The sequence below is a fragment of the Pseudorca crassidens genome, chromosome 11 (genome assembly GCF_039906515.1).
Source record: "Pseudorca crassidens isolate mPseCra1 chromosome 11, mPseCra1.hap1, whole genome shotgun sequence".
Lineage (NCBI taxonomy): Eukaryota > Metazoa > Chordata > Mammalia > Artiodactyla > Delphinidae > Pseudorca > Pseudorca crassidens.
The window spans coordinates 95,892,259-95,919,752 of NC_090306.1; the positions used below are offsets into that span (position 1 = coordinate 95,892,259).

General features: G+C 55.5%; 3 protein-coding genes and 1 long non-coding RNA gene across 11 annotated transcripts in view; 3 read left to right on the top strand and 1 right to left on the bottom strand.

The window, feature by feature from the left end:
- Positions 1-6,386: 6,386 nt before the first annotated feature.
- On the top strand, positions 6,387-9,659 carry LGALS1 (galectin 1). Its single transcript, XM_067698009.1, has 4 exons — positions 6,387-6,543; positions 7,769-7,848; positions 8,972-9,143; positions 9,460-9,659. Exons 1-4 carry the CDS (start codon positions 6,535-6,537, stop codon positions 9,604-9,606), a joined length of 408 nt encoding a protein of 135 aa, XP_067554110.1. The 5' UTR covers positions 6,387-6,534; the 3' UTR covers positions 9,607-9,659.
- A 4,954-nt stretch (positions 9,660-14,613) lies between these two features.
- On the top strand, positions 14,614-19,314 carry NOL12 (nucleolar protein 12). 5 transcript variants are annotated; one of them, XR_010932613.1, is made up of 8 exons: positions 14,614-14,773; positions 16,312-16,417; positions 16,700-16,748; positions 17,286-17,428; positions 18,173-18,276; positions 18,387-18,484; positions 18,884-19,112; positions 19,160-19,314. XR_010932613.1 is itself a non-coding variant. In XM_067698018.1 (7 exons), exons 1-7 carry the CDS (start codon positions 14,691-14,693, stop codon positions 19,018-19,020), a joined length of 720 nt encoding a protein of 239 aa, XP_067554119.1. In that variant the 5' UTR covers positions 14,614-14,690; the 3' UTR covers positions 19,021-19,314. The 5 variants fall into 5 exon arrangements, 2 of the variants coding, with proteins under 2 accessions (XP_067554119.1, XP_067554120.1); XR_010932614.1 differs by lacking the exon at positions 14,614-14,773 and adding an exon at positions 15,320-16,210; XR_010932615.1 differs by lacking the exon at positions 18,173-18,276.
- LOC137202444 (uncharacterized) lies at positions 15,130-16,760 on the bottom strand. The gene is made up of 2 exons (XR_010932620.1): positions 16,675-16,760; positions 15,130-15,335 (listed from the first exon to the last, which is right to left on the bottom strand). It is a non-coding gene; the product is annotated as an uncharacterized lncRNA (long non-coding RNA).
- Positions 19,315-19,454: 140 nt separating the features above from the next.
- TRIOBP (TRIO and F-actin binding protein) overlaps positions 19,455-27,494 on the top strand; it is a 71,765-nt gene continuing 63,725 nt past the window's right edge. For all 4 annotated transcript variants that reach the window (XM_067698011.1, XM_067698010.1, XM_067698012.1 and 1 more), the window contains exon 1: positions 19,455-27,459. The gene's annotated coding sequence lies outside the window, so the exon portion shown is untranslated. The remainder of the gene's footprint in view (positions 27,460-27,494) is intronic.

Sequence of the window (27,494 nt, forward strand, 5' to 3'; positions counted from 1 at the left end):
AGTGGCCGAAGCTCAGACTCGCTGAAATCTGAGCTTGGTCTAGCATCAGAGTCCCACCCAGCACTCTTTTTATTTCACCTTAGCTATTACAGATAAGCATAACCACAGGACTGTAAGTTTTACTTTTTTCGCAATTCCTTATGCATCAGTAAGCCAGCTCCCCAGGACTTGGAGCCATGTCTAAATTCCATTGGTAACGTTAACCTTTTTTAAAAAAAATTATTTAGTTAGTTAAGAAAGCACATAGGGCTTCCCTGGTGGCGCAGTAGTTGAGAGTCCGCCTGCCGATTCAGGGACACGGGTTCGTGCCCTGGTCCGGGAAGATCCCATATGCCGCGGAGCGGCTGGGCCCGTGAGCCATGGCCGCTGAGCCTGCGCGTCTGGAGCCTGTGCTCCGCAATGGGAGAGGCCACAACAGTGAGAGGCCCGCGTACCGCAAAAAGTAAAATAAATAAAGCACATAATCTTGGGACTTCCCTGGTGGTCCAGTGGTTAAGACTCCACACTCCCAACGGAGGGGTCACGGGTTCGGTCCCTGGTCGGGGAACTAAGATCCCACATGCCACACAGCATGGCCAAAAAAAAAAAAAAAAAAAACTTTTTTTTTTTTTTTTGACTGCAATGCATCGCTTGCGGGATCTTAGTTCCCCGACCAGGGATTGAATCCAGGCCCTCGGCAGTGGAAGCATGGAGTCCTAACCACTGGACCACCAGAGGATTCCCCCACGTTTACCTTTAGACAATGCAGCACAGCTGCTGCTCATGCCATGGGTGACCACGTGACCACATAGGAATCAAAGGTTCCTCATCCCGCGCCGTTTCACACTTTCTCTTCCCAAACCACACGTTCCCATGAGCCAGGGCCTTTGTAGCAAATCCCACTTCTCTGACACCAACTGAAAGGGAAAACTGTTTCCTCTGCCCACAGAGTACAGCACTCTGACACCAAATGTGTGCGTTTTCTACATCAAGCAACTCACCAGTTTTCTGCAGACACCAACTGGGTATCCTACAATCTATCAATAATTCAATTCCGACACTACCTGGAGTTCGTGCAGACCCCACAGGTTAAGTGCTCAGTCCCCCAAGACTTTCCCTCACTTCAATGCCAGTCGCAAGTGTCAGGTCATCACCTGGCACTCTGACCAACTGGCTATAAATCAGAGGCTCCCACAGCTCCCCTCTCGGGTCTGATCATTTGTTACAAAGGCTCACAAAACTCGGGAAACACTACGAATACGGTTTTATTATATAATAAAGGATATGATAAAGCTTACGGATGAACAGCTAGATGAAGACATATACATAGCGTGAGGTCCTGGAGGGTACAAAGTGAGGGGCTTCTGTTCCCGTGGGGTTAGGGTGTGCCACCCTCCCAGCATGTGGATGTGTTCACCAAACCAGAAGCTCTCCAGACTGTGTGGTTTGGGGATTCTCATGGAGGGGTTCATCACATAGGCATGACTGATTGTTAGTCTCTAGTCCCTCACCCCTCCCTGGAGGATGGGGGGCGGGGCTGAAAGTTACAAGCTTCTGATCACTGCTTGGTCTTTCTGGTGACCAGCCCCCCTCCTGAAGCCATCCAGGTACCCACCAAGAGTCACCTCATTAGAACAAAAGAAGATCCTATCACCCAGGAAATTCCAAGGGAGTTAGGAGCTCTGTGTCAGGAACTGGGGTCAGAGACCAAAATGTTAGAACAAAAGATGCTCTTTCAGGCACCCATATCACTTAGGAAATTCCAAAGGATTTAGGAACTCTGTGTCAGGAACTAGGGTCATGGACCAAATATACATTTCTTATTGTGTCACACTCCCCAAATTTTAATTTAGAAATGTTTCAAACCAACAGAAAGGTGCAAGAACAGCACAGTGAACACTCACGTGCCCTTCACCTAGATTCCCAATTTGTCTGATTTGCTTAACTGCTCTGTATATATTGGGTTGGCCAAAAAGATCGTTCACTTTTTGGCCCATCCAATATCTTCACATTTTTTAACTGACTCATTCGAGAGTCTGTTGCAGATGTGAAGACAGTTCATCCCAAATCCTTTAGCCTGTCTGTCCTAAGAGCAAGGATGAATTGTGGATTGTGGTTGTGCAGCAGAGCAAGGACTGTCTACATGGCCACAATCCATGATCATGCAGGAACCCAGATCTTTGATTTCATTGAGCCACTGCATTAACCTACCATGGAAACCTCCTAGCTCCAGACTGCTTGGTATGTGAATTTTCCTTAATTTTCAAGCAGTTTTCGTTGAGATTTCTGTTATTTGCAGCCCCAAACTCTCCTGATACACAGGTCCCAGGCACATTATAGAAAACATTAAAATGTACCCACAGGCCCCATTAAATATATTTATGGGGTGTTTTTGCTATACATTTTTCCAAATATTTTTATGCTTTTGTTTTAGACATGATTTGGCTATGGGGATCTAATTTAGGAGTGACCAACCTCTAGAGAGAACTGGGCACACTTTCGAAGAAAATTCAACCCACAAAATGGTTTTCAAGGTAATACAATTTTTATGACTACCGAGTGTTAGGTTTGAGCACAGTAAACGTTCATTAATTTCAGCTCTTCAGTCTTAGAATTTTGGGGCCAACACATTTTTTTCTTCAAGTCTCAAATATTTTCTAAGCTTTTAAAAAACTCTTAGCTTCCTCTGAGTCTATAATTGTCACACACACACACCCCCAAACGTTTAAAAAAATAAAAAAGACTCATGCCTGAGCCCTGGAGGGCTAATGAATGACAGGGTCTGGACCCCACCCAGCCCTCCTATGAGAGGAGGAGTGTTCCCCAAAGGCGAGCTGGGGCATGTGTTCAGAGGGCGACAAACACCAGGTGGGAAGGCAAAAGTGACAGAGTGTACTGTGTTTGGGGAGGTGGCTGGCTGGGGCAGGTGGAACAGCATAAGCAAAGGCAGGGAGGTGGGACTGGATGAGTGGGTAAGTGGGGAGGCGGGCTCCAGCACAAACTGGTTGGAAAAGTATCTGAAGTTGGGGGCAGCCCCCAACTAGTCCTTCCTTCATGGAGCAGGAGGAAAAGATCATTTTGAGGTCCAGGTATCCCCAGACCACAGTGTTCTTTCCTTGGCTAGGCAGATGAGAGGGCTGCAGCGCTAGCTCCGTGTGTGACCCTGGCCACGTGGCCACGCTCTCTGGGTGGTCTCTGCATCATTCAATGAAGGAGCTCTGGAGGCTCTGACCACCCACACTTTCCCCAGCTGAGCCAGCCAGGTTGCCTGGGGGTGTGGATGGTGTCTCAGTGGGCCTGGCAGCCCTCTCCACCACGGCCAGCTGGAGGAGGCGCGGCCTTCACGGGGGGCAGGGCAGGAGTGGGCAGGCTGGGAAGGGCCGTGCTGGCCTGGATCCCCTGTCTGGACAAGTTCAGCTCATTTCTCATGGCAGCAGCCAAGGTCCAGCCCATAGCACCAGCCTGTAGGATGGAGGAATTCCAGAGAGCTCGCTGCCTCTGCGGCAGGCCAGTGAGGGGGAGGAGAGTCCCTGGGGTGGGTGCCCTTGGCCTTCGGGGGTGCAGGAGAGAGAGCTGACGTGCAGCCCCTCTCACATCACTCCTGCAATCCTGCTACCCTCCAAGATGGGTAACATTCCCACCTTCTGGGCCTGGATACAGGTTCAGGGAGGACAAGGACCAAGGCTAGAGTCACAGCCAGGTAGCCCCCAAATCAGGACTTGTCCGTCTTCTCTGATTCTAACGTCGGCTTCATTTCAGGGCCCCAGAGCAGCTTCCCTGTGCAGAAGTTTCACCCGCGTGGCCTGCTTCAGGAGGGAGGTGAAGACGAAATGAGATAATGTATGAAAGTGAGGCGCCGGGCACAGGCCCTGACAGATAAGTAGGCGCCACCAATAGGAGGCCCCAAGATGGGGGCGGGGGGCACACAATGCACCTTGTCCCTGGTCCCTGCCTCAGGAAAACTGCGGCCCCTGTTATAGGGGCCACTGGACTCTGGGGAGACTCCCCACCACAGCCTAGGCAGGAGGAGACTGCCAAGGGATGGGGGGTGGTGGTGAGGGGAAGGCCTCCCAGAAGTGCCGACCCAGGAAGGTGAACTCAGCCTGGGAGAAGAGACAAGAGGAAGGCTAAAACCTTCTGAGACTCTCTGAAAAAAATAATCATCTATTAAGTACAACAGACCTGAACTCCACCTTGTACTAACCTTATGCAGGAGAGCAGGGCTGCACATCCCCAATTCACAGACGGGGAGACTGAGGCAAGCAGGGAGAAGCAGCTTGCCAGGATGCCCTGGGGAGGGCGTGGCAGAGCTAGAACCAGAACCCAAGTCTCCAGACTCCCAAAGGGGCCTTTCCGGGAGCCTATACACCCTGTCACCCTGCCACTCCATCTCTCGACAGGCCAGATGCCGGAGAGGAGTAAAGCAGCCCCTCATCCAACAGCAAACGCTTCCTGGTGCTGGACCCGTCTTCCGGGTCCTGGTGCTGGACCCGTCCTCCATTCCATTCCAGGAATGGAGGAGCAGCTCCTGAGGCCCTGAGAGCCCAACTACTGGGTTGGAACAGCCAGCCAGTCCCACCTGATGGCAGTCACAGCAATGACTGCCTGGACTCCTCCTGAAATGCCCCCATTCCTTGACCAGGCAGAGAGAGTGTCTGTGGGCCTCGGAGGGGAAGCACAGAGGAAAGGCAGTGGAGCTAGGCACCCCCCCACCCCTCCCTAATGCTGAGGTTTGGGGGAGGCCCTGGAGGAAAAAGTGAAGCTCTGTTGTTGGTTTCCGTGGCAGCTGGCTTGCTCTAGGAGGAGGGATGAGGGGCTTGCAAGGGGTGCGACCCAACCTCTCTGGGCCTGCCTCTCAGCCCCGGGCAGCCTCTCTCCTCCTGTGCCAGCGTGGGTTTCAGTCATCTGGAGGAAGGTGGGGTCTGGGGAGGCAGTGCAGGGCAGGGCAGGTTTGCTCCAGATGTGAGTCACCCCCGGTCCACATCTACTTCCCTCTTCAGTGCTGGTGATTTCAGAAGGGGGACAGTGACGTGAAGGTGGTCCTGTTGATACCTCTCTTAGCAAGCCCCCCACCTCACCCAGTGCTCCCCGCGCTCCTTCCTCTACCTGGTTTCTGAGTGTGAGGTGAGCACCCCTCCACCCCACCTTCAACTCTGTTGCTGCAGTGATTTTCCCTGCAGCCTGAATCTGGCCTCAATACTCACTCTTCCTATAACCTTTGGTGGCTCCCCAGCACCCTCCGATAAAACAATGCCCAAACCCCTCAGTGAGGCCCTTCACGATCCAGGTACCGCTGGCTTCCCACCCTCATGCCCCGTCTTTCCCCAGCACACCCTAAACTCCAGCCATGCCCAGACGCTCACTGTTCCCCAGACTTGTGCCTTCTCATTTCCGAGCCTTTGCCCACGCTGGAATGCCAGTCCCTGCTTCTTCACCCATCCTTCAAGACCCACCTTCTTCCCATTCTGGACCATCCCACCCAGGTGCTCGCTCATGACTTCCCTCAGAGCCTGCATCGTGCTACTTCTTAATTAGATTCATGGCCAGATTCTGCCCCAACAGTGGGCTACTCGAGAACAGGGACTGAGGGCTTCATCTTTGAATCCTCTGAGGCTAGCTCAGGGCCAGGCACATAGTAGGTACTCAGTAAAATAAACAGATGGGGACAGGGAAAGCTGTGCCGGGTGTCAGAGGGAGACATGTGAGGAGAGTGGATGGGGGTGCACAGACCGGGGACCCCATCCCCTCATGGTCTGGCTCACCCTGGGCCCTCTCCCAGGCCTGAGCCTCTCGGACAGGACAGAGGCTGTCAGGCAGGGGCTCTTGGAGGATCCCCGGCAGACCCCTCGGGAGGGCAGAACGAAGCCTGAGGCCTGAGCCCTGAGCCTGGGCGGCGGCCTCAAGCCTGGCACCGGCCCAGCCTTTCTTTAGCGCTAGCGAGGAGCACGAGAGCAGCAGCCGCAATCTCTGCTTCAGAGGGAGGCCCAGGCAGGGGCAGGGCTTTGTGGTTAATGGGTCCTGGGTCCTCTGCAGAGGCGCCCAGAGCGGGCCACGCCCTGGCCCCTGCCAGGGAGCAGCCTCACGAACCCCAGATCTAATTCTTGAAGGACACTGCACCTCCTCAGCCGCCTTCTATGGGGGACCCCCTGAGCTCAGCTAGCTGGCCCTGGCCCTCTTCCAGCCAACTCTTGGGCCTAGCTCATCCTCAAACTATTTTCCACTGGCTTCCCCCAATCCTTGCCACAGCATAATTTTGGGAAGGGGTAAGAGAATGGGAGGTGGAGCCTGGGCCGTGGGGGAGTGGCTAAGAAGGAATGGGGGGGGTCTCCACTCTGATTGGTCATCTCTGCTCCAGAACTGGCTTCAAAATTCCATTGACTCCGCCTCCCGTGGCCCCCATCTCCTTTCTGAGTTACAATTGGCTCAGCATCCAGGGGGCGGGACTCACCCGGGTCTGGTCCAGTTAAAAGGGTGGGAGCGGGCTGTGGCCCATCTCTCGGGTAGTCTTCAGACAGCTGGTCCCGAAGTCCCAGGAACATCCTCCTCTCCTCAATCATGGCTTGTGTGAGTATGGGGACCCCACCCCAAGGCCCAGAGACGGCGTGGGGGCAGACAGCCAGGCATAGTGAGGGCAGATCACGATCTGGGTTCTAGTTCTTGTGGTGTGGCCTTGAACACGTGTCTTTTCTGGGCCTCAGTGGCCGTGTCTGTAAAATGGGGGTGGGCTCCATGCTTCCCCAAGGCCTTCTCTGGCTTAAGAATTTTCTGGATTCCTCCAGGGTCTGACAGCAGTTATTTCTGCCAAGGGCTTACATTCTGCAGCTCTCTGAGAAGTGGGAGTGGGAAGGGTGTGGCCGACTGGAGGTGGAGTGGGGCATTTTGAGGGTGCCCAGGCCACTATCCCTTCCCCCTTCCCCCCAAAGAGCCTCCTGTCCCCTCCCCCCTGCAGCTGTCCCCGTCACTGGGCCAGGGCAGAGTCACCCTCTGCTCGCGAGCAAAAGTCGCCAGGATCTGAAACAGGCTGCCGGGAGGGAGCCTGCTTGGGTTAGCCCGGGGCGGGTGATTCTGTCCAGGCTGGTCAGGTGGGGGCTGGGGGCATTCCCGCTCAACCATTCCTCCAAGCTGGGGGGTGGGGGCTGTGATAAAGGAGCAAGAAAGCAGCAAGAATCTTCTGCAGGCCCCTAGGGAAAGGATTCAAGTTTCTGGCAGGAGGAACCACTCACACCAGTGAAGCTCTGCGCTGGCTCTTGTTAACCCCGAGCCAGCCAGGTTGCAGGCTCCCGCCCTGGGCTGCTCTCCCTTCTTAGAGGGGTCTAGCTGTGCCCCTTAGGGGTCTCCTCTCCAGCCCCTGCCCCTCTCTGCACAGAGGAGCTTGAAGGGGATGGTGGGGGATGGCCCAGCCCCAGGCCTCTTCCTCGCCAGCAGAGGGGCAGGCGCCTCACTCACCTTCCTTTGCCCCCAACTCGCAGTGTGACGCATTTGGAGCCTGGTTCTCTCCATCTATTCAATGAGGCGATGGAGCACAGCACTCCACCACCCAGGCTACTCTGCATCTAAAATCCCCGGGCTAAACAGCAGAAACTTCTAGATCCTGTCTTCTAGAACCTCAGTCATGTTACAGACAAGAAACTTGCCCAGGACCACACAAAGAAGGAGAGTCTAGAACTTGCAGCCGGGTTCCTCAGCCTTCGGGTCGGCCTGGTCAGAGCAGGGCTGGTCTTCCCGGCGCGGGGCACGACCTCCCACCCTGCGTCCTCTAACCCGGCTGGGCGGGGTCTTGTCTGCGCAGGGTCTGGTCGCCAGCAACCTGAATCTCAAACCTGGGGAGTGCCTCAGAGTGCGGGGCGAGGTGCCCCCGGACGCCAAGAGGTGAGGGAACGACGGCGGGGGCGGCGGGCAGCAGGCGGCGGGGGCGGGGGCTGGAGCTCGAGGGTCCCGCCCCGCGCCTGGCAGGGGCGTGGCTGGCCAGGCCCGGCTCCTCCCTCCGGCGGGGCGGGGTTAATGTCGGCGGCTGCTGAGGCTACGAGTTCTGGGTGAGTCACTTCCTCCGCGGAGTCTGGACGCTTCCACCCTTGTCGCCCCCTTAAACTAAACCAGCTGCGGCCTCGTCAGCTGCCTCGGCTGGCCTTCCCCTCCCTACTGCTGTGGGCGGGACCAGAGGCTGAGCGGGGCGGGGAGAGGGAGTGAAAGGGTGTCACCCTCGCTGCCCGCCCTCTGAGGTCTGTGTATCCTGCGCTCTTGACTCTCGACTTTTCACTCCTTCCGTCCTTCCTTAGCTCATCATTCATTCGGCCAGCTGGCCTAGTTTCACCGCAGCCTTGTGAGCTTGGACCAGTCAACCAACCGCCTTGAGCCTCGTTTGTTAATCAGTTAATGGAGGGGGGAGGTTGTGTGGAGGCGAAATGCTGGGTCATCTCACACGTTGATGACCAGCTGACAGTATAGAGCCGCACGCTTCATATGCACTGCTCATGTCATTCCTTCTAAACCCTCCGAGGGAGGCCTTGCTGTTACCTCCACTCAGCAAATGCATTATTGTTATTTGTTCATTCGCCCCACGGTTACAGAGCACCTACTGTGTGTCACGCATCATGCTGGGCACCAGGGATACAGAGATAGACAAGACAGACAGGACACTTGCCCTCCCAGAGGTCACCATCTGGAGGGAGTTTCTGACCTTGACCAAACGGGCAGGGACACAAATTCATGTCTACAAGAGTCCTGGCTGTCAGCATAGCAAGGCCCTTAAGAGATACTTCCTGTGGAGCCCCTACTGTGCAGATATGGAAACTGAGACCCAGATGGAGCAGGGACGTGCTCAAGGTCACACAGCAAGGAGGTGGCAGGGCACAGCTAGAATCCAGGTTTCCTGCCTCGGCTCCATGCGTTGCCCCGGTGAGGTCCATTAACGTGGACTGAGTGGCACAGACCGGTCGGCCTGAGGGGGCTGCAGCGGGAGGGGGCAGCCTCAAGCCCACCCGCTATCCCCTAGCTTCGTGCTGAACATGGGCAAAGATGGCAACAACCTGTGCCTGCACTTCAACCCCCGCTTCGACGCGCACGGGGACACCAACACCATCGTGTGTAACAGCAAGGATGGCGGGGCCTGGGGGGCTGAGCAGCGGGAGTCCGTCTTCCCCTTCCAGCCTGGAAGTGTTGTGGAGGTGGGCTGGGGTCTGGGGGTGGGGTCAGGGCCCTGGGTGGGCTGGGGCAGAGCTGGGTTGAGTGGCTAGAGACCTGGGTCCCACCCTGCCCCCCCTTCCCTCCCTCCCCATCTCCCCTCCTTTCAGTCACCTGCTGTGTGATCCTCGGTAAGAAGCATCCCCTCTCCCAACCTCAGGGCCTCACCATGAAGCGGGGCTGTTGTCAGGGCTACGTGAGGAAAGGGCTCTGGGGGGGCCTAGGACCTGCAGGCCGTGGCTGCAGGGCCGAGGCTCCCGCTGTGGGGTCCACACGCTCACTGCTCCTCTCCATCCCCAGGTGTGCATCTCCTTCGACCAGGCAGACCTAACCATCCAGCTGCCTGGTGGATACGATTTCAAGTTCCCCAACCGCCTCAACCTGGAGGCCATCAACTACCTGGCAGCCGATGGCGACTTCAAGATCAAGTGCGTGGCCTTTGAGTGAAGCCAGCCGGCCCATGGCCCCCAATAAAGGCAGCTGCCTCTGCTCCCCCTGAACCGGCCTCCTGTGTGTGTGGGTGTGGAAGAGGAGGGTTCCGCCGACTCCCCCAGGCTCCGCCCCTTCTTCACTTCCATTCACTGCCTCCGTGCACGCATACACTTCCATTCATGGCCTCGGGGCACGCATACCTTTTTTTTTGGCTGCGCTGTGCGGCTTGTGGGATCTTGGTTCCCTGGCCAGGGATCGAACCCGGGCCCGTGGCAGTGAAAGCGCCGAATCCTAACCACTGGACCAGCAGGGAATTCCCTCGATGCATACCTCTTAAGTGCTAGTGACATCTTGTTCCCCTGGGTCCCCTGGGCTGAACAGAGAGCTCAATACACAGCGAGGGGCTCAGTACTAAATAAGACCCAGTCACTGCCCTCAAACAGCTCCCAACTCACTGGGCCCGAGCACACAGTAGATGCACAAAAGATGTTGAAATAAACGAAAACGGGAAGAGAGGCAAGGACAGACTGATTCATGCCATGGTACCTGGGGCAACACGGGGGGAAGTGAAAGGAATACCTGGGGCCCCTGTCATTTGTTTTCATGAACTAGAAAGAGATATGGTTCAGACAGTGCAGGGAAAGCAGCTGTGTGCCCCTGTGGGCCTTAACTGACCTCTCTGAGCCTCGGTTTATTCATTTATATGAGGGGGATGATAGCACGGAGACTACCGTGGGACTGTTGTGAGGATGAAATGAGGTGTGTGATGGAGGATGAGTGTAGGGCCTGGCACAACGTACACATGCAGTGGATAGCGTTTCCCGTCGCTGCCGCACTACCTCTTGAGATCTTATCCCCCGAATCTGAAGGGGAGTAAACAGGCTCTGAGTGATGACTCCCTGGTCTCTACCAGGCCCAGCTGAGCCTTCTGGGGCTCCCCAGGCATCCCAGCTTTGTGGCGCCAGGCCACACACCTCAATGCTACAGTGTAAGGGCAACCAGGGTGCTAGTCTGGAAAGTCGGGTTCTGTGGCCCTCCTCAGGACCCTCAACCCAACATAGGGAAGATGGGCTTGGGCGATAGTCCTGGCACCACCAGCTGGCCCGTTTCTGTATAGGAGGAATTGGGGTCGGTGGCAGGATACGCCAGCCCCTGCAGAGAACCTACAAGTAGAGGCCCGTGGGCCAACTTGAAGCCCCGCCTTCAGGTTCTCAGAGGCCTCCTGCTGCACACAGCCTGTTCCCTGCACCGCAGAGTGCGGGAGACTCACCCTCCCTGAGATGAGGCCTCCGTGAGCCTCTCCTCTGCTGGTTTCCAGAGGACGTGTTTTCCAAGACCGGCCAGGCTCCGTTACCTTGGAGGGCAGTCACACTCACTTGTTGCAAGTGATGGGACATGAGCTGATAGCTGGGCAACTCTGCGACCACTCCCCTGCACCTTCTCCTTTCTGCTCCCTGCTGTAGGGCCCCCTACCTCCCTGTGAAACAGCCCCTGGGAACTGAGCCAATGTTCCAAGAAGGCTTGGAATCAGGACCTCAGTTGGCACCCCCAACCCCCAAGGCAGTCTCCTGAGGTATGTGTTGGGTGGGAGCCTGGCAAATCTCACTCCAGGACAGCCAGCACTAGCTGTGGAACCCTGGCTAGGTCTCTTCCACCCCCCAGTCTGAGTTTCCTCATCCATAAAATGGGGGTCATTATTTTCACCTTGGCCCTTTTGGGTGGGTGATTCCCATCTCAGTGGGTCTGCTGGAGGGCACATCTCTATAAGAGGGCCAAGAAGGATGGAGCGCAAAGGCTGGGAGCTGCCATGAGCCACACCCAATCTCCAGGCTCTCCTGGGGCACCCAACTGGCCACCCAGAGAGAAACAGCTTTGGCAGTCTGGCTGTGGATGGGGCGCCCTCTGCTGGACATCAGAGAAAGTGTCTTCTTGACTGCCTTTCTCTGATCCCACTTATTCTCTCTACACTGGCGGAACTCAACGATACTCCAGGACTGGGACTACAACCAGACAGAGGAAAGCCCTGGGGCAGATAAGGAGAGAGACCACTGGCAGTGGAGGAAAGGAACTGGGCTCGGAGTCAGACAGACTTGTGTCCAAACCCCAGCTCTATCACTGTGTGCCCTTGGGCCAGTTAATCAACCTCTCTGAACATGTTTCCTCATCTATCAAATTGCATTAGTACTAGTATCCACCCTGTGCGGCCGTTGCAAGGATCAGCTGAGATAACGTAGAGAACTACACTGTGCCTGGCACATAGTAGGAGCTCCGTAACTGTTGGTTCCCTTCACCTCTTTTAAGACTCGGTGTGTCTCAAGAGCCTGTGAAACTGGGTCCAGAGAAACTAAGCAGAGTTCTGCCCTTAGACCACCCAAGCTTCACCCTCAGCACTTGCTCTTCTTGTCTGTGTGACCTTGGGTAAGTGACTGCACATCTCTGGGTCTCATTAAAATGGAACTCATACCTCAAAATAGATAATCGTGTAAAGAGCTAAATTAATGGCAGCTGCCGTAATTCTTTTGGCTCATCATCTTCATCATCATTTCTATTACGGAGAACGTACCACCTCTTGCTGTGCCTGGCACACAGCAGGGGCTCAATAAACATAAAAATAATGTCAAGGAGAAGCTGACTTAAAAAGGGAAGTGTTTTAGACTGTGAGTTGCAGTAAATGGCTCTCAAGCTTTTGGAATCTGGGTGGGGTTGCCAGTCCTGCATCTCTTTTCCTGGAGTAAAGGGGACCTGGAACTCCCAGGGAAGAGTTTGGAGCAACAGCACCTGCCCGAAGTGGCGAGCTTCACTCTGCACTGGGAGCTTTCGCAGATGTGACCTTCCTGAACCACTCGTGGGCTGGCAGTTCGGGCCCGGTGGGCTGCGAGGGCGGACTGTACAGAGCTCCCCACACGAGGTCCTGCATAAGCAGGTGTCTCCTTACTCGGTCCCCAGTCTCTGCGCCTGACCGGAAGCTCCGGGGGGGCAGAACCACTCCACACACAGGGCAGCAATTGAGGATGACGCTGCACACCACTTAATAATGGGGTGACTTTGCTTAAGTCACTTATCTCTGAACCTCCACATAAGGCGGCTCGCTGGGCATCTTTTTGGGGGGCATCACTGCATCCAAGGCAATGCTTTCTCCCAGGAGGAGGGTGCCAAGGGTGGCATGGGGCACTGCCACTATAGGGTGGCAGAGGGGCAGTTGTGCATCACCCTGAAGCCCCCCGCTGTGCCCTGTATTTGAGGATAACTTCCTCTCAGTGCCCAACGTGGAATCCCTCAGGCGGAGGACCCTTGTGGAATGGGTTCAACATTCGTGGAGAGATGCACCTACTGTGTGCCTAGCTCCTTTCAAAACTCATGGTCAGGGTCTGCGTCTTGCCCCCAGAGCGGGTGTGCTGCTACTGGAGAGTGATCCCTCAGGCCAGCGCCCCAGGATGCTGGGCCATGAGGCCAGTGACTCAGGTCAAGTCTCAGCTTTACCAAAGAACAGCAGTGTAACCCTGGACAAGTTGAGATAACAGTTGCCTTCCCTGTGTGCCTGGCACACAGTAGGCACTCAATATGTGTGTGCTTACTTGCTCTCTGGGCTCCAGTCACTTGTCAAAGAAGAGCATTGGGTCCTAAGAGTCTGTTATCCGCACTCCCAGATTGTTCTGTGGTCACCTCCTCTGGGAAGCCCTCCACACTGGAAGAGCCAACCCTGAGCTCCTCCGGCCTCCCGTGAATCTCACAGCAGAGGTGTCATCCCCTGGACTGTAATGATCATTGACCCTGTGAACCCGTGAGTCCTTAAGGGCAAGGGCCGCAGCTTGTCTGCAGTACACAGCACAGATGAGTTGAGAATGGGGGATTCAGGCATACAATCCCAGCTACTAAACTTCCCCTTCAGGTGTTTTACTTACTGCCTTCACATTCGTGCCCTCATTTTTAGTAGAGGATGTGTTACTACATCCCAACTCCATACTTGGGGAACTGAGGCACAGAGAGGGGTGATGGCTTGTGTAGCAAACACATGTGTGGCATGTATTATGTTATACATACACGCTACATAACACACTTATCCCTCACAATCAGGGTTCTCAACATTTGGTCTGTGGATCAGCAACAACAGCATCACCTGAGAACTGCCTGAAGTGCAAATTCTGGGGCTCACTCCAGAACTGCTGAATCAGAAACTCTGGGGTGGGCTTCCCTGGTGGCGCTGTGGTTGAGAGTCCGCCTGCCGATGCAGGGGACACGGTTCGAGCCCTGGTCCGGGAAGATCCCACATGCCGCGGAGCGACTAGGCCCATGAGCCACAACTACTGAGCCTGCGCGTCTGGAGCCTGTGCTCCGCAACAAGAGAGGCCGCGATAGTGAGAGGCCCGCGCACCGCGATGAAGAGTGGCCCCCGCTTGCCACAACTAGAGAAAGCCCTCGCACAGAAACGAAGACCCAGCACAGCAATAAATAAATAAATTTAAAAAAAAAAAAAAAAAAAAAAAGAAACTCTGGGGTGGGCCCGAGCGATCTGGGGTTCAGCAAACCCTCCAGGGGATTCTGATGCGCGCCAACGTTTGGAAACCACTGCCTTACAATACCTACCAAGTCACTATGATTAGTCCTCTTTTACAAACAGGGTGATTGAGGCACAGCGAAGGCAATTGGTCCAGGACCATACAGCTGTAACTGGGGTACCAGGATTCTAATCCAGGTAGTTTGGCTCCAGAAACGTGCTCTTGGAGACCACCACGGAGTTGACATCCAAATCAAAAGAAGGATCAGCAATCTTCGGCCATTCACTAATAACTCTGTATTGAGGACCTACTGTGTGCAAGGCACCGTGCTAGGCGCTGGGACCTCTGGGTCTCGCTCTCACCGTTGTTAGTCTAAGAGAGGGAGTGGGGCTGGGAGTTGCGGGGGTGGGTTGGGGAAGGGCAGGAATCTTGCCTGTTACAGGCAGAAGAGAGGAACAGGGAGACGGGCTGGGCGGCCCCTTTAAAAGGCGGGGCCTGGCGAGCAGAACTGCGGGGCGTCTCTGCGGGCACTTCCGGGAGGCTGGAAACGCTACACCGGAAGTATCAGGTGAGAGGGAGCGGCGCCGCCGAGGCCTCACCGCTATGGGCCGCAACAAGAAGAAGAAGCGAGATGGCGACGGCCGGCGGCCGCGGCTCATTTTGAGCTTCGACGAGGAGAAGCGGCGGTGAGTGTCAAGGCTGGACCGTATCCTCTTCGGACCGCCGGGCAAGACTAAGGCTAGGTCCGCCGGCACACGCTCACGCGGAGGGCCCTTCCGGTCCCGCCCTCTGGGCGTGGTGCGAGGCTCCCGGGGAAGGAAGCGGGCGCACTGGGCCCCCAGCCCAGAGGAATGGAATCGTCCGACCCGCCCTTACTTCTCTTTTCGGCTCCCCAACCCGCCTAGCGCTGCTGTGCGCGCCGCCCGAGAGCGGGGAGCTCGGGTCTCCGAGCGGTGGCTTCGACCTCCCTAGCCCAGCCCGGCGGCCCCGCACGCAGCAGACTCAGCTGCTTTTGATGAACGATGAGTGAATGAAACGAGTGGCTTAAATTCATTTATTCGCCAGGCGATTACTAAGCTCCTTCGGGGTGTGCGCGCCAGGCCTCGGAATTCCTGAGTCGGACCCTTAAACCTTAGCGTCCGGCCCATCACATGTCCCCCACTCAGAGTGCCACCTGGGTATATGGTAGTGGGTCAGCGAAAAGCCTAGCGTTGGGCCCCGGAACAGATGGCAGTGGTGCAGCAGGCTCTAGAGAGATGAGAGGGGCTGAGATCAGATAGGGGGAGGGAGGGAAATGCTGAAGAAGCATCAAGAAACTCAGGGTGGGACTTCCCTGGTGGCGCAGTGGTTAAGAATCCGCCTGCCAATACAGAGGACATGGGTTCGAGCCCTGGTCCGGGAAGATCCCACATGCTGTGGAGCAACTAAGCCCGTGAGCCACAACCACTGAGCCTGCGCTCTAGAGCCCGCGAGCCACAACTACTGAGCCTGCGTGCCACAACTACTGAAGCCCATGCGCCTAGAGCCTATGCTGCACAAGAGAAGCCACTGCAATGAGAAGCCCATGCACCGCAACAAAGTAGCCCCCACTCGCCGCAACTAGAGAAAGCCCGCGCGCAGCAACGAAGCAGCCAAAAATAATACATAAATATTATTTATTTATTAAATAAATAAATAATAAAAAGAAACTCAGGGTGGCATCAGCACAACTTACAGATGAGTCCAGGGGCAGGGTCCTGGGCAAATGGGGGGTTGGTCCAATGGAGAGTTCGTGGAGGTCTGGGTGAGGGTGGCCTTAAAAGCCCCACTGGAAGTGGCTTAATTCACTGAGTAATGGAGTTTGCCAGAGAAGAAGGGACCCTCACCTGTTCTAGGTTCAGAGGCCCTCAGCCTGTGCCCACCACCTGGCCCTGTTGCTGGCAGCTGAGAGTCCTGGAGGGTAGTGAGTGGAGAGAGGCAGCATCTCCCTCTCTTTCCCTATCTTACGCTCTCTGTGACCTTGGGCAAGTAACCTTGCCCCTCAGTGTCTCCCATCTGTAAAATGGGGATGTGTACCTACTACGCAGGTTGCTGTGAGGATTATATGAGTGAACGTACGTTTTTGGAATGGTGCTTGGCACGTGGTGAGTGCAGTATTAGGTTTTCTTTTTTTTTTTTTTTCTCTTTCTAGAGCAAGCTCTTCTTTCCTTGTATCCTGACTTTCTTTCTTGCCCCTCTGCTGTAGGGAGTACCTGACAGGCTTCCACAAGCGGAAGGTGGAGCGGAAGAAGGCAGCCATTGAGGAGATCAAGAAGCGGCTCAAGGAGGAGCAGAAGAAGCTCCGGGAGGAGGTGCAGAGGGAGAGGGCAGGAGAGTGTCTCTGACTTCCAGGGGACTTGCAGCCTTGATGGCCCGAAAAGGGGCACCTGCAGGGATGAGGGGAGGTGTGGGCAGGCCTGGGGAGCAGTTTATACAGATAGAGACACCGTGGGCCCAGGTCTGGGGAAGGTTTACGGTGAGATCTCCTGGCCTTTCTGTTCAAGCCATGGTCTTACCCTGGAGGTGAGCAGCGCCTCTGCCTGAGGTTGGGCTGAGAGGCCATACTCACCATGTTCCCTTCCCTTTGGTTTCAGCGCCACCGGGAATACTTGAAGATGCTGGCAGAGAGAGAGGAGGCGCTGGGTAATCCCATCCTTGGCCTGTCCTGGAGAATAGCCAACGGGCTGAGTTTATTTATGCCTTGGTGGGTGGGAGGGGAGGGGTGTGAGGGCTGCACAGAAGCTGACGTGCCTTGCTTTAGGGATCTTGGTGGTGACCTGGCAGCCAGGGGTAGTCCTCAGCTGTCTCTAAACGTCAGCGGATCAGAGACCAGGAGGAGATCCAAACCTCTTGGTAAACTGATCATGAGCAGAAAGGCCAGCTTCTGAGGCCTGGAGGGACTGGGGGTGGAGGGGTAGGGGAAGCAGCAGCTCCTGGTGTGGCTCCAGCTTTGTCCTGGTGGGGACCAGGGGGTCTGAGGTCTCCCTGGAGCGTGAAGGGAAGAGGTGGGGGTCATTTACAGCATTTGCAGGCCAGGCTCTGGAGCTGGGGGCTTCCTGGATGCCCTCCAATAGAGCAGGGGAGGCCACTGCACTCCAGGGCTGGGGGCAGGGGGCAGTGGCTGGAGCCTGCTTACTTGTGCCCTGGGGCTGAGGCCTGGCTCTGTGCCCACTCGCACAGAGGAGGCAGACGAACTGGACCGGCTGGTGACAGCAAAGACAGAGCCGGTGCAGTACGACCACCTCAACCACACGGTCACCGTGACCACCATCAGCAACCTGGACTTCTCAGCGGCCCGGCTGCTCGGACTGCCCCCGCCTGAGGTGGGTCTCCCTCGCGGCACCAGGGAAGAGGGGACACAGGGGCAACCTAGCTGGCCAGGGGCTCACTAAGTGCGGGTCCATGTCATGGGATTCCAGTGTGAGGGGCTCTTTCCTCTGGGGCACCCTCCAGGGCCTGGACAAAAGCCCTGAGCCTGGGGCTTCAGGGGCCGGCTCTACCACTAGTGGCTGTGGGAACCTGGGCAGGTCTCTCTGCCTTGTCTGCTTCTCTTCACCACTACCTTGGGGTCGCTGATGATAGCAGCTGCCTCGTGGGGTCGCTGTGGAGGATATAAGTGGTGGATCCACTAGAAGCAGGCGAGAGAGCAGTTGATTGTGATCACTCACTGCACGGTATGTCTCTGTGCCCTGATCTGTGGGGTGGGAGTCATAGCAAGTTCCAACCAGCATTTTTTTTTTTAAAGAAAAGGAACACAATATCATTGAAAATATCAGAAAGCATCACAGCAAGTGCTGTCTTATGAAACGTTTGTTTCAGTTAAACTTGTGTTTGGGTCGCGTAGGGGTTTATATGCGTGTGCACGTACAGTCACCAGGTAAACCACAGCCCCGAGCATGGGTTACGGTGTCCTTAAGTTCGAGGGCCACCCCTTTATTACATCCTTTCTGAGCTCACACTCACCTTGTATTTGGTGCTCATTCTTCTGTAAGTTCTGATGCAAAGACCAGTCTCGTCTCCGTCTTAGAGTTCGTTCATTTGTGAGTGTTTGAGTGTGTCCACTGTAGGCTGTGGTGGTGGAGAACTTTGGAATCCAGCTCTGCCCGTGTCATCCCTGCTTTAGGGCACACATGGCCTTTCTGCCCACGGCCTTCTCTGAGCCCCGACCCAGGTGAGGGAGGCGGCAGGTCATGCCCCCACGCGACAGAGCCGCAACTACTCAGGGTGCCCAGGCGCCTCGATCCACCGCTCCCTGACAGTCCTTCTCCTGTGCTTCTTTAGCAAGGGGCCGGGCACAGGTCTGAGGAGGGGGCGTCATCCGCGGAGAAGCCGACCAGAGCCTTATGCAGGAAGTCCAGAGACCCTCTGCTGTCCCAGCGGTGAGCCCTGGCCTGTCCTCCCCTGTGAGCCTGCTGCTATGGCTGGCGTTGTGAGGGCGCCTGTGGTGGGTGGTGTGGGGCACGTGTGGGGCCCTGGGCAGCCCTCTGCTCTGCTTGTCAAGTGGTCTCCCTCACTGCCCCCCATCTCCACCCCCTGAGAATGTCTGACCCTGGGTACCCCTAGTGCCTGGGGTAAGGGCCTTTCTTGCTGTGAGCTGAGGAGCTGGCAGGCCCTCGGGGGACAGAGCGTGCTGCCTTTGGAATGGCGTCCATGGCCTGTCCTGATTTCCCCTCCATGAGCTGGGCCATCAGTCACCCCCCTGCCCAAACTTCCACCCGCACCTTGTTCCCCAGGGTAGACTGAGGCCCGAGCCTCACCAGCCTTCCGCCCTCCCACAGGATCTCCTCTCTCACGGCCTCACTGCACGCGCACAGGCGCAAGAAGGTCAGGAGGAAACATCCCAGCCGGGCCCAGGACTCCACCAAGAAGCCCCCAAGCGCCACTCGTACCAGTAAGACCCAGCGCCGCCGGCTAACAGGCCAAGCCCGGCACAGCGGGGAGTGAGCCCTGAGACCCAGGCCGTGCCCCAGCCTCGGCTGCAAGGACCTGTCCTGTCCCAGCTTGGCTGTCCCGTAAGCCAGCCTGCACCCAGGCGCTGACTCCTCAGCCCAAAGTTGGGAGGCCAGCACCTCTCCGGCCTGGGGCTTAGACTCCAGCCGACGCAGGCGGCTGAGAGCTGGCATCCGCCAGGGGGAGCCTCCAGGGCCACGTTTGGGGCATCTTCCCAAATGTATACCCCACCGAACCTTGATTACATTTGTGAAAGTAAGCGCACATGTGGACGGTTTGTCCCTGGCCCCCGTGCCGCATGCCGAGGGTAGGCGTTTGGGGTGGAGGGAGCTGCTGGAGTGTGGGTCATCCTCACTGTCCAGCAGTCCTCCCTGTGGGCACGAAACGCTAGCGCTAGGCCCGGGCCCCCAACCCGGGTGAAGGCCGGCGCCACCACTGGTAGAGGCCAGGGCCTCCCTGCAGCTCTGGGACCTGGGCCGGTGGCTGAGCAGAGCTGGGCTCTGCCTTTTCCTGGCTGGGACCTTTTGCCTCTTCCTTCTCCTTGGCCTTGTTGGCCTCCTTAGCTGACGTTGAAGGGGTGGAGACGGGGAAGTCCCGGAGTATTCCTCACCCCCGCAAACTTGGGCAGCTGCCCCAGGCTTCCAGCAGCTCCCAGACAAAGCCCCACAAAGAAGGAGCGATTAGTCCCTTGTAAAGAAAATCCACCTCCACTCGCCTGAAGGCCTGGCCCTTTCAGAGCAGCCCCTCGTGAGGCCGGCTGGTGCTCAGTGAGGCCTGCTGCTTTCTCACACTTCTTCCAGGGAGACCTTCAGGTGCGGCTTCAGAGCTGATGGAAGCCAGCCTGTTAGTGACCCACGTCACCCACACTCCCCGCTCTTCTCCGGACCGAGCTGGGCTGGTGGCAGAATCCAGGTCCAGCTGCCTCAGGTGGATGTGGTGCCGGTGAGGACAGCCGGAGCATCTGTTCTGGAGACTGTCAGACCCCACTTGCGCTGACTGGTTCCTGTGACTCTGGGCCAGGGCACAGGAATTTCAGGTTGCACCCTGATTAGTGGAGCTGTGTCGGGCCCTGACACTAGGACTGCAAAGGCGAGACACATGAGCTCTAGGCCCCTGTGCAGCTGATGCACTAGTGAGTGTGTGTGAGGGGAGCGCAGGTTCTGCTCAGCCGTGGGACGCGGGGGCTCCTGGAGGAGGGGAGCAGGGATCGGGGGTCCGCAGAGCCGGCCTTCCCCTCCACTCACCCCGTGGCGGGGCTGCCAGGAGCAGCCCTGGCCCTGCACTGGGCAGGCGTTCTCCCCTGTCACCATCAGCCCGCCGTCTGGTGCTGGCTGCTGCGGGGCTGAAGGCCACACCTGGCCGTGCGAGTGTGAAGCTCAGGGCTTGTGGCTGGGAGGCCCGGTCACCTGGCTTCTTGGCTCCTTCCACCTGCTCTCCCTGCTGCCTTCCTGTTGTCCTCCCCGTGCTTGGGGTGGGGCGACTTGCCCCGTTCGGCTGCCTCTATCCAGGGCAGAGGGCAGAGCTTGTACAAGCTGTCCAGGTGGTTCTGGTACTTGGCCCGGGGCAGTGAGTCTCTCCCTCACAGCCCCTTGTGATCAGGAGCAGAGATGAGCCTGGGGAATTCGCACACACAGCCGGGCTGGGGTTTGAGTCCTGGCTCAGCCGCTGGCCCACTGTGTGAGCTCCTCACTGCTGACTTCACTGGGACTGTTTCCCCACGTGTGAGATGTCATAAGACACCTATCTCGCAGGCCTGCCTGGAGGCTGAAGGGAGACCATGTGCATTAACCTCTTCCCACGGCTCCTGACTTTCCCAGGTGTGTCTTCCGTGTGTGCGTGGCTGCCGCTGAGACACCATGCCGGGCTCTATTCTCCACCCCCAATGACATAGGATGTTTTACAACTTAAACCTATATTTGTAATGTTTACTAGTATTCAGTTCTCATCCACTCTCTCCCACGTGTGCCCTCGGAAACCAGCAGACCAAGGAAATTGAATCATGGTAATTTTTGCCAATCCTAAGATCGAAAGTGATAGAGTCAGAACTCTCTGGAGAACTTGTCTTTTCTCTCCACGTTCTACCTGGATTCTTCCTGTCGCTCCCCATCCTGTGGGCCCTGCGGTCTGGGGCCTCTAGGAGGTTAACCAGGAAACGTTAGATTTAGCCACACATCATATGAAACAAGATTTTAAGATGACTGGCTTATGTAAGAGAGGAATTCTCAGGTTAACAAAGATGGAAGGTAGCTAGCCTGGAGTGGAGATGGCAGGCTTTTAGCTTTTTGTTTTGTGCCATTTTCAACATGGGTTCCACCTCGTGGTGGTCCAAGATGGCTGCCTGAGCTTCAGCCATCATATCTGCCCCTCAGCTGCAGGAAGGAGGAAGGGACGAAGGTCGGGGCCCTCCTTTTAGGAACACTTGATGCTTGTGCTATTAGGTAGGCGGCAAAGGCTTAGGGCAGGAGGAAGAGGGAGCTCCCAGTTGCAGGGAAGGCTGGGGTCCGTGGTCTGTTCTGGAAAACCGTGTACCCACTAAGAATTGGGGATTGCGTTACTAATGGGAGAATTGGTGTTGGGGTGCCAGCAGCAGATTCTCACACAGGAGCCAAATATGTAAAGGGCTGTCCAGAGGGGATCCAACTGTGGAACTAAAGCCATAGCAGACGCTCATCCAGATGTTCCTGTTACCGCAGTGAACTTCCCAGATGGGTCAGGCCTGTGCTAGTAAAACAAGGAGCAATGGCCATGGTTACTGGGAGCCAGGCCTCAGCTCAGTAGAGGAAAGAACTCTCCTAGTAGGATCCGTTTTGGGGTGGCCTGATTCTCCCCTGGGGGCTGAGGTGAGCAGGCTGGGTGGAGCTGCCCGCCAGCGCCTGAAACTGAGGAGGGGAGGGATCTGATGTTAAGCCTCAGCTTCCTTCCTCTCCAAAAACCCCTTGACCTTGATGTTCCCTGGACTTGAGCTGTTGCCCTCCCTTTAGCTGTGTGGAGGACTCTGGGGAGGGGTTCCCAATTCATCCTGAGCTTGGAGGGCTTACTGCCTGCTCTTTTGTGAGCAGGTCCATCTTAGAAAAGCCCTCCTGGGACTTCGTTGGTGGTCCAGTGGTGGTTAGGACTCCGTGCTCCCAATGCAGGAGGCCCGGTTCGATCCCTGGTCGGGGAAATAGATCCTGAACGCTGCAACAAAACTAACAGATCCCACTTGCTGCAACTAAGACCCGGCGCAGCCAAATAAATAGTTATTAAAGAAAAAGAAAAAAGAAAAGCCGTCCTGTTCCGAGCAAACATCTGCCTCCTCCAGATGCCAGAGAAGCCCTTTAGGTGTTTGCACCCTGCCCTCCACCTTTCTCACCTCGGCTCTGAGCTGCCTCCTCCGGGAAGCCTTCCCTGACACCTGGCAATCAGTCATTTCTCCATCTGGGCTCCCGGGATACTTTGCGTTTCTTTCTTTTAAACACTGAACGTATTATAACCTGGTTACCTCTTTCCCCCCAGCCAGGCCCTGAGCTTTCTGAATGGGAAGTTGTGTCGGTCATTTCTGTGTTTCTGCTGTTGAAACAAGACCTGAATCGCTGTAGGTTTTTGGCCAGTTCTGGCTGGATTACACTGGACCCATTCCCCCTCCTCACAGGTGTTCCCACGTAACCCTTGAAATAATCTTTTTGAGATTTTCTTGGCCCTAGTGCCATTCTTTCCTGTCTGCAAGTTTCCAAATCTAGTTTTTTTTTTTTTTTTAACATCTTTATTGGGGTATAATTGCTTTACAATGGTGTGTTAGTTTCTGCTTTATAACAAAGTGAATCAGTTATACATATACATATGTTCCCATATGTCTTCCCTCTTGCGTCTCCCTCCCTCCCACCCTCCCTATCCCACCCCTCCAGGCTGTCACAAAGCACCGAGCCAATATCCCTGTGCCATGCGGCTGCTTCCCACTAGCTATCTACCTTACTACGTTTGTTAGTGTGTATATGTCCATGACTCTCTCGCCCTGTCACAGCTCACCCTTCCCGGAATCTAGTTTTTTCTCCTCATCGCCACAACCATCTCCCGTGGGCCCTTGCTGAAACCTTCCCTGTCCAGTGAGCTTTGCCCTCTCCCTTCCCCCTTAGCCATCATGATTGGCAAGTAACCAAAAGAAGGAGGACGGAAAACAAATTTACCAAGCACCTCCAATGTGCCAGTGATGACATTAACTCAACAGCAGCACTGTGAAGTGGGTAGTACCTCCATTCGACAGTTGAGAAAACTGAGTCTCAGGTTAAGTTACATCAAAAGTTACCCCGTTATAGATAATAAGACATGATCCTCACGTCTCATGAGGGAGACAGACACATAGAGATCACCCTGGAGGTCGGTTCAATAAAGTATAGGCCCGGGGGGCACAGAACAGAGAGGAGGCGACATTGAAAGGAGTCTTGGAAGATGGCTTGGCCAGGTGGATGGGAGAGGGGATGGGCAGGCCGAGAGCCCTTGGTGAGCAAAGGTGGGGGAGGGGTGGTCAGCGGAGAGGAGAAAGCTGCAGAGGCCGGCAGGGACCAGACCCTTAAGGGCCTCAGATACTGAGCTAAGGATCTGGACCCTTATCTTGGGGCAGCGGGAGCCTCCGATGTGGGAGTGGGGGTTGAGCCTGGGGAGAGTCAGAGTCAGGGATTCATTTGAGAGAAATCTCCCTGGTGGCAGCGTCAGGGTGCACCAGGGGGACTGGAAGCTCCAAGACCCTCCAGCAGTAATCCAGGGGAGGGGTGGGTAGACCCTTCTCTCATGCAGGTACCACTTGCTCTCTCAGCAAGTGTTTACTGAGCACCGGTAGGGAAGTGCTTAGTAAAGCACCGGTATTGGGTGGTTAGCACTGGGGATACACTGGTGAGCAAGACAGGGTGGTCCGTGCCCTCCAGGGACTTACATTCCCTGAGCTGTTTCTATAGGGACAGAGAGGAGGAGAGGTGATAACATTTACTGAGCACTCACTGTATACCAGGCACTCTTTACCTGGTTCAACTCACTGAGTTCTCACCATAACCCCACAGGGTAGGGAATTCCATTAAGCCCATTTTGCAGGTGAGGCACATTGAGATGCCCCCCAACCCTTCCCTGATGTCCTCCAGGACACTGTTTCAGCTGAGTTCTAACTGCTCACTGTCTCTCAGTTGGAGCTGGGATTTAAGCTGAGGGTCATCTCTGGCTGGGCACATGTACATCTCCAGGGAAGGATCAAGAAGGTAGATATACCCAAGCCATGGGTCCTTCCGCAAAGAAATAAGTCACACCCTAGATACCTACGTTAACACTGCCGGACTCGCTGAACAAACCCAAAGAAACGGGAGGTGGAGATCCAGGATCTTACCTCCAGGGGGCGCCACTCACATGGTCGACAATGTGAAAGACACCCCAGGAACAACGGGAGTCTTGCACAGGAGCCCGGCAGAGTGAGCCCTCACTTAAGGCTGGGGAAGCCAGGGAGGGCTTCCTGGAGGGGGTGGGCCTTTAAGCCATAACTAAAGGATGAAAATCTGTGATTTACCATTTCAGAGACACTGCATAAAAGAGAAGTCCTGAGGATTAGTTTGATTTGACTCACATAATGTTTAAAAACGATTTGACGTAGCCATATTTAAAATTTTTTGAGGTTTTATATAAAAGTTCAGATCTCCAGCTTCAGCTTCTGCAGGCTTTGGATCACCACTTTACAGGGTAGGTAGCTTTGGGCTGGAGCCAGCCCTGATGACTGCTTTAGAGACTCATAGCTTCCAGCCCCTGCTCCACTGGGTTACAGCCCCCTGCATCGCTACCTTGCCTGCCCAGACCATGTGACACTCCAACAGACCTGTGAGCCCGGAGGCCTGGGATGACCCTTCCCGCTTGATCAGTGAGGAAACTGAGGCTCAGGAGGGTAGAGTGGGATTAGAACTGTCACTTACTGTTCTGCTTCCCCAAATCTCTGAAGAGGTATGTCTGCGCCGAGGGGAAGGGCGTGAGCCAAGGGGTGGAGGTGAGCAGGCACAGACTCTTCAGGGAGCAGAAAGGGGAATGGGAGGCTGGGGCTAAATGGTGACAAGTGGGATGCTGCCCTGGCTGCCACCATTATGCCCTGAGCCATCCCACAGAACTCAAGAGTGTGTTTTCAGACCAGGCACTATCATCGAGGGTCTGGGTGGCTTTGGGCAACTTGCTTGAGTCTTGAGTTTCCCATCTGTACAATGGGGTTGTAGCTGCCCTTCCCATCACAAGGATGAAAGTACCAGTGTCCCCCACAGGAGGGGGCTCCCTCCAACAGACCCCTTCACTCGTCCCAACACACCCTTGGCTCACCGGCCCCCTTCAGGACCCTGGCTGCTGCCCAACCCCGATCCCCCCACCGCAACTGTTTTCCCTGCCCTGGAGGAATGTAACCAGGTAGCTCCAGAGCTGCGGAGAGCACTCAGGACAGCCCACCAATCCCACCCACTGACTCTCCCCCTCACTTCCTTATTCTTTCCCCTCCAGCCTCACCGCTTCTTTCCCCTCAGCCTGAAATGCTTTTCCCAGGACCTGCAGGCTCACTGCCACGTCTTCTCCAGGTCTTTGCTCAAAGGTCGCCATCTCAGAGAGGCCATCGCCGACCACCTTATTTATTTATTTTTTAATGTTTAACATTTTCTAAATAATTTATTTTTGGCTTTTTGTGATGTTAAGTAAGAAATAGAGCCATTGGAATTGTTTTATTGACTAAATATATATGTGTATATATATGAGATCCAGCTGTAAATACTTCCTGACCACCTTATTTAAAAAGTAATGCTCTTGGGCTTCCCTGGTGGCGCAGTGGTTGAGTCCGCCTGCCGATGTAGGGCACATGGGTTTGTGCCCCGGTCCGGGAAGATCCCGCATGCCGCGGAGCGGCTGGGTCCGTGAGCCATGGCCGCTGAGACTGAGCGTCCAGAGCCTGTGCTCCGCAATGGGAGAGGCCACAATGGTGAGAGGTCCACGTACCGCAAAAAAAAAAAAAAAAAATGCTCTCCCCACACCAGCCACTTCCAACCCCCCGACCCCTTCATTTTTCTCCTTAGCACCTATCACTAGCCGACATACTCCATGTATTGCTTCTTTATCTTGTTTGGGATCTGATCTGTTTGTCTCCACTAGAATGTAAGTGCCACAAAAATAGGAGTTTCGCTCTTTTGTTCACTGATGTGTCCTCAGCACGCACAACAGACAAAGTAGGGGCTCTGTAAGTATTGAATGAATTGAAGTGTCAGGAGTGCCACGCTGAGTTGGCCCCAGATTTTACTGGTTGGTGGGGGCTAGAGAGCTGGGGCCATACCCAGAGTTTCAAACTCAAACCAAGCACCCACCCACCCCCTGACTCAGAGAGGTCAAGTAACTGTCTCAGGATCCCATGGCCTCACTACAAGAGCTAGAGCCTCGCTGCTCCCTGTTTTGCTTACAGTAATTGGGACTAAGCAGAAAGATCATTATCCTTGTTATGAAGGTGTGCTTTCACCCACTCCGTCCTGTGCCAGGATGACCTGTTTAGGGGTCTGTCTCTCCCCCTGGTCAGTGGGCTTCCCCTCTCAGAAGAAGCCACGTTTTATTCATGTTACCATATCCCTGGTGCCCAGCACAGGCCTGGCATGTACCAGGTACCTGTGAATGTCTGAGTGAACTAGTGAATGAAGATGCTCTGTATTGGCCAGTGGAGTCCAGACACACCAGGGTTTTAGTCTTGGCTCTGCCACTTACTAGCTGGGTGACACTGGCGAATTAGTTCATTTCTCTGATCCTAGTTGCTGTGAAATGAGGATCTTGGTACTTAATCCTTCAGGTTACTACGTCCTCAAAGATGTAAAGATTTTGGAATAGAAGCTGGCATAGTGCAGAATGTTAGAAAAGAAGGCATATTTTTTAAAAAGGAGGAGATTTGCATTTTGTGAGTGAGCTCCACGTCAGTGGAAGTGTGCAAATGGTCGAAAACCCCTGGGCATTTCATTTCATCCTCACAGGTACTACTGCCACCTCCATTTTACAGATAAGAAAATTGAGACGCAGAGCCAAAGCCAGCCTAGGAGACTGTGGCGGGAACGAACCGAAGGGAAAGAGATTAAAAAGAGCCAGAACCGCCAGTGCCAGCCCTCTCAAGAACCCCCTGGGAACCCTGCCACTGCTGCTCGGGCTGAGCGTGCAGCGGGTCTGGCGCTCTGAGGCATCTGGGCGCCGCCCGCCTCCGCCCCGCCCCTTGCCCTCGGGTTGTCCAATCCCAAGGTCTTCATGTAAATGAAGCACCTAGAAAGAGCCTATGCGAGTGGCAGGGGCGTGGTCTTCGTCCACCTTCAAGGCAACGTTCTGATTCATTGTTAAAATAGAAAGGCTGTGACCCCTGGCACCTCACGCCAGCACCCCCTTGTGTGTGGAAACCCGAGCCGAGGTTAGTACCGCGAGCGGAAAGGTTGAGAGGGAGGA